This window comes from Borostomias antarcticus, assembly GCF_949987555.1.
Source record: "Borostomias antarcticus genome assembly, chromosome: 8".
Lineage (NCBI taxonomy): Eukaryota > Metazoa > Chordata > Actinopteri > Stomiiformes > Stomiidae > Borostomias > Borostomias antarcticus.
The window spans coordinates 22,881,875-22,886,874 of NC_140241.1; the positions used below are offsets into that span (position 1 = coordinate 22,881,875).

The window sequence follows — 5,000 nt, forward strand, 5'->3', positions numbered from 1 at the left end:
GCACAGATATGGGCAAATATTTTTTTTTTTTTATCATTATGAATAGATTAACTGTCAGTTCATGTCCCGGGACATGAACATAAATGGTAAATGGTAAATGGACTGCACTTATATATCGCTTTTCCACCTTAGCGGCACTCAAAGCGCTTTACAATGGCCTCTCATTCATCCATTCACACACATTCACACACCAATGGAGGCAGCTGCCATGCAAGGTGCTAACCTGCTCATTGGGATCAATTTGGGGTTAGGACACTTCGACCACAGAACACAGACCACATGAACAGACAGTTTATGTATTCGTAAAAATATTCACACACTCTAAATGTATTCAAGGCAAGGCAAGTTTATTTGTATAGCACATTTCAGCAACAAGGCAATTCAAAGTGCTTTACATGAGATATTAAAAGCATTAAGACAAAGTGCAAGAAACACATAAAACGTCATATGAAACGGAATGTAAAAAAGTACATTTAAAACAAAATGCAGGAATAATAATATACAGGAATAAAAGTTACAGTGTAGTGTATGAATGAATAATTATTTGATTTAATAAAAAGCAGCGGCAAAAAGAAACGTCTTCAGTCTTGATTTAAAAGAACTGAGAGTTGCAGCAACCTGCAGTTTTCTGGAAGTTTGTTCCAGATATGTGGAGCATAAAAACTGAACGCTGCTTCTCCATGTTTTGTTTTAACTCTGGGGACAGACAGCAGGCCTGAATCAGCTGCAGCTGTCTGATAAATGTTTTAGAGAGACCTGTAAACACACCGTTACAGTAGTCAAGTCTACTGAAGATAAACGCATGGACAAGTTTTTCCAGATCCTGCTGAGACATAAATCCTTTAATCCTTGATATATTATTCAGGTGAGAGTAGGCTGACTTTGTAATTGTCTTAATGTGACTGTTGAACTTCAGGTCTGAGTCCATGACTACACAAATATTTCTGGCTTCGTTTGTGGTTTTTAGCATTACTGATTGGAGCTGAGCGCTGACTTTTAATCGTTCTTCTTTGGCTCCAAAGACAATTACTTCAGTTTTATTTTTGTTTAGTTGAAGAAAGTTCTGTCACATCCAATCATTGATTTGTTCAATGCACTTACTCAGCGCTTGTATGGGATTATAGTCCCCTGATTATATAGTGATAAAAATATGTGTGTCATCTGCATAGCTATGGTAACATATTTTGTTGTATTCCATAATTTGAGCTAGTGGGAGCATGTAAATGTTGAACAGAAGAGGCCCCAGAATGGAGCCTTGGGCAACTCCACAGGTCATTTTTGTCTGCTCAGATTTGTAATCGCCTATAGACACGAAGTAGTCCTTGTCCTTCAAGTAGGATTCAAACGAGTCTAGCACTGTGCCAGAAATTCCCAGACAGTTTTCCAGTCAGCCGAGTAATATGTTGTGGTCAACTGTGTCGAATGCAGTGCTGAGATTCAGTAATACTAAGACTGAAATTATGCCATTGTCTGTGTTTAAATGGATGTCATTGAATACCTTAACAAGAGCAGTCTCTGTGCTGTGGTGTGGTTAGTGGTTAGTATTTAGTAACAGGAAGTTGTTCAGCTGTTGAAAAAGTGCTTTTTCAATGATTTTACTTAAAAATGGGAGGTTTGATATGGGCCTATAATTGTTCATTTGTGAGGTGTCTAGATTAGAATATTATTTTTTAAGAGTGGCTTGACGACTGCAGTTTTCAGGATTTGTGGGAACACATCTGAGAGAAGAAATGTGTTTACAATTTGTAGTAAATCAGAGGCCATGCAGTTAGATACATTTTTGAAAAAGCAAAAAAAATGTAAGCTGCTACGCAGCGATGAGGCGGGCCCAGGCAATTTCCGACAAGTTTAGGAGCAATAAGCGAGAGAATAGGAAGACAACAAGAAAGTTGACATTCCAATGTTCATTTTGTACATTCGTATCGTAAAACATTTGTAAAACATTTTGATGCATTGTAAGCTCGATTTTGATAATTCAACAATCCGGTCAATGAGTTTGTGAATTACAGTCTGAAGATCCAGTGTAGCAAGTTTGGTGTTAATTGATTGAAAAATGTGGGATGAGATATGTTTATTAATTTTTACAGGTTTTGTTTGCTTTTCTTCATAATTGAACATTAACTTCAGCAGCTGTGTACTCAGTCAGTTGCCAATCAATCGATTTAGTCATTGTAATCCTCAGCGGGGGTTGGGTAGGGTTGCCAACAGCGATGTCTCCGATTCGTGGAGCTTGCGTTGGATTGTGGGTAATGTAGTTTCTCTGTATGAAGTGTTGGTTTCAGAGGACAGAATTAAACATATTTTTTTTAAATAAATTTTTGAGATAAAATTCTGAAAGAAATCACACTACATCTTGGATATGTGGCCAATGTTGTCACATTTTATGAGGATGATCAGACATTGATTTGGCGAGAATTAATAGGAAATGTATACAGAACTGTTAACAGTAAAACTTTTTTATGTGCTGTGGGCTCAATTTTTCATATTTCAAAAATCTGTGAGCATCGTTTGGTAAGGACAGTCTGAAGAAACAGTAGGCTATATCAATGTTTGTGTCAATTGAACAAAAAATGTGGGAGGATATAGGTTTGATAGGTTTAACAGTTTCTGAAAAAATCAGAGTGATGGACTTCAAAATTCCTGCAAGGTCAGAGCGTCTGAAAGTTTTGGGACTACATTGACATGGTGGTTTTACAGTGAAAGCACCTATGGCTGATTTGTTATGATTTTTTAAAGTTGTTGCTGTAGCGCCACCTTCAGCTTTATTGACCTACAATGCAGGTTGAGGACTTTGGGTATAGTACTGGAGCTATGTGCAAAGTTTGGTGATTTTTTGTCCACGGGAAGTTACGCTGCCTGGCCCCTAAAAAGCAGTTTCTGCACAAGCAGAAACTTCTGCATCAGGATTGCTGATAGAAACCAGATCAATAAGTCTCGTCATATTCAAGTCTCATCATAATATGGGAGCTATAAAGTAAGGGATTGGATGAAGGACTTAAAACGAACTGATTATAAGGACTATATCTTGAAACATTTAGTCTGAATTAGATATTGAATAGGGAATATTATTCAAAAAGAAAACGGCGAGAAAACTCGGAAGTTCTGACAGGTGTGATATTGGTCGGAAACACAAACTGAGCTATGCCTAGTATAGCGGCATACGTCAATGAAGGCATGGACCGCGTAACCGGCTTTTGAACATCAAAAGTATGAAATTCTCGCCTCACTGTACACAGCCTATCATCAACATGTTGTTAACTTAAAATGTATCGGCTGTGTCATGCCCCGTGACCTGCCGCGCGCATTGCTTTCCTACTGTAGGCCGCCTAAACCTTTACTCACCTACCGCTTCATAACTTGAAGGTTAGCCTAAGGCTAGGCTAGGTGAGTTTTACGTTTCTTTTAAAAGCTTGCGTATTCTGATTTTAGCCTTAACGAACAGAAAACGATAATTGATTGTGATACAGTTAATTCCATAGAGAAAGAGAGAGAGATTGTGTGTGTGTGTGTGTGTGTGTGTGTGTGTGTGTGTGTGTGTGTGTGTGTGTGTGTGTGTGTGAGAGAGTGTGTGTGTATATACAGTACAGTATGTATATGTGTGTGTGTGTGTGTGTGTGTGTGTGTGTGTGTGTGTGTGTGTGTGTGTGTGTGTGGTCATTTGTAAATTGAGTATTAGAGTATATCTGTATTGACCATAATCTTAGAGCTAGCAGCAACATTTCACGTGACAGTACTGTATGAAATAAAAGAATAAAAAGAATATAAATAAAATAATCTTGAATCATGTGTGTTTGTGTGTTGACTGAGTGATGGATGAAAGAAGCAGAGATGGTTTGAGTGCTCTTGGTCCTGCTCCTCTGCCTCTCCTCTGACCAGTACTGTCCTCTGCCGTCCCAGAGGTGTCCCGCAACGACTCCTGTCCAGACCTGCCCGAGATCCAGAACGGCTGGAAGACCACCTCCCACGCAGCCCTGGTGAGGGGGGCCCGCATCACCTACCAGTGTGACCCGGGGTACGACCTCGTAGGCCGGGAAACCCTGACCTGCCAGCTGGACCTCACCTGGAGCACACAGCCCCCCTTCTGCGAGAAGAGTGAGTTGTGTGTGTGTGTGTGTGTGTGTGTGTACGTGCGTGTGCGTGTGAGTTTGTGTTCCTGCACTCTCCAACACTCCCTCCCTGTGTTCAGTAATGTACTGTTCAGACCCTGGCCATGTGGAGCACTCCATCCGCTCCCTGTCAGACCCCAAGCTCCTGGTGGGAACCACCATCCAGTACAGCTGCAATCCCGGATACATCCTACAGGGCGGCGCCACGCTCACCTGCTACGGCCGGGAGCCGGGGACCCCTGTGTGGACCTCCAGACTGCCTCACTGCTTGTGTGAGTATTTAGTATTTAATACCAGCTTCCGTACCGGCGTATGTGAGTAGCGTTTGTTTACATTTCTAAATCACTTCCTCCCTCCCTCGGTGTCTAGAAGCAGGGGACTGGAGTTGAAGTTAACGTCGGTTGGTGTTTTTTAAATACGCCGTAAGACAAACTTGGGGAAGACAGCAGGTTGTTAGCCAGATATACAGCTGAAAGATCAGTGCGAGACAGTTACAATGTGAGAGCAGAAGCTGGTTTTAATAGTGTTTTATTTAGAAGCTCAGCCGGTCTGTGATGAGTGGGCCTGCTTGACTTCTGGTGAGGAGGACTTAGCCGTGACTGGCACTCTCTTTGTTCCGTGTGTTTGTTTGTTTGTGTGTGTGTGTGTGTATGTGTGTGTGCGTGCATGTGTGTGTGTGCACACTCATGTGTGTATGAAAGCATGCCCTCTGCTGCATTCTCATGGTTATTAATGTGTGTCTTTCTGTGTGTGTGTGTGTGTGTGTGTGTGTGTGTGTGTGTGTGTATTCGTCTCGTTATTAATGCCTGTGGGAGCCGGTTGATATGCTAATGCGATGCAAATGCTGCATGCCAATCAGCCCTTGGCCACCTGGAAGAGGGGGAGGATATTACC

General features: G+C 41.6%; 1 protein-coding gene across 1 annotated transcript in view; it reads left to right on the forward strand.

Annotated features, from left to right (window-relative positions):
• sez6l (seizure related 6 homolog (mouse)-like) overlaps nt 1-5,000 on the forward strand; it is a gene marked incomplete at both ends in the record, with an annotated part of 17,890 nt that overhangs the window by 9,363 nt on the left and 3,527 nt on the right. Inside the window, 2 exon segments of the mRNA XM_084442534.1 lie at nt 3,898-4,092; nt 4,187-4,378. Of these exon segments, the coding sequence (XP_084298660.1) occupies nt 3,898-4,092; nt 4,187-4,378 (387 nt within the window).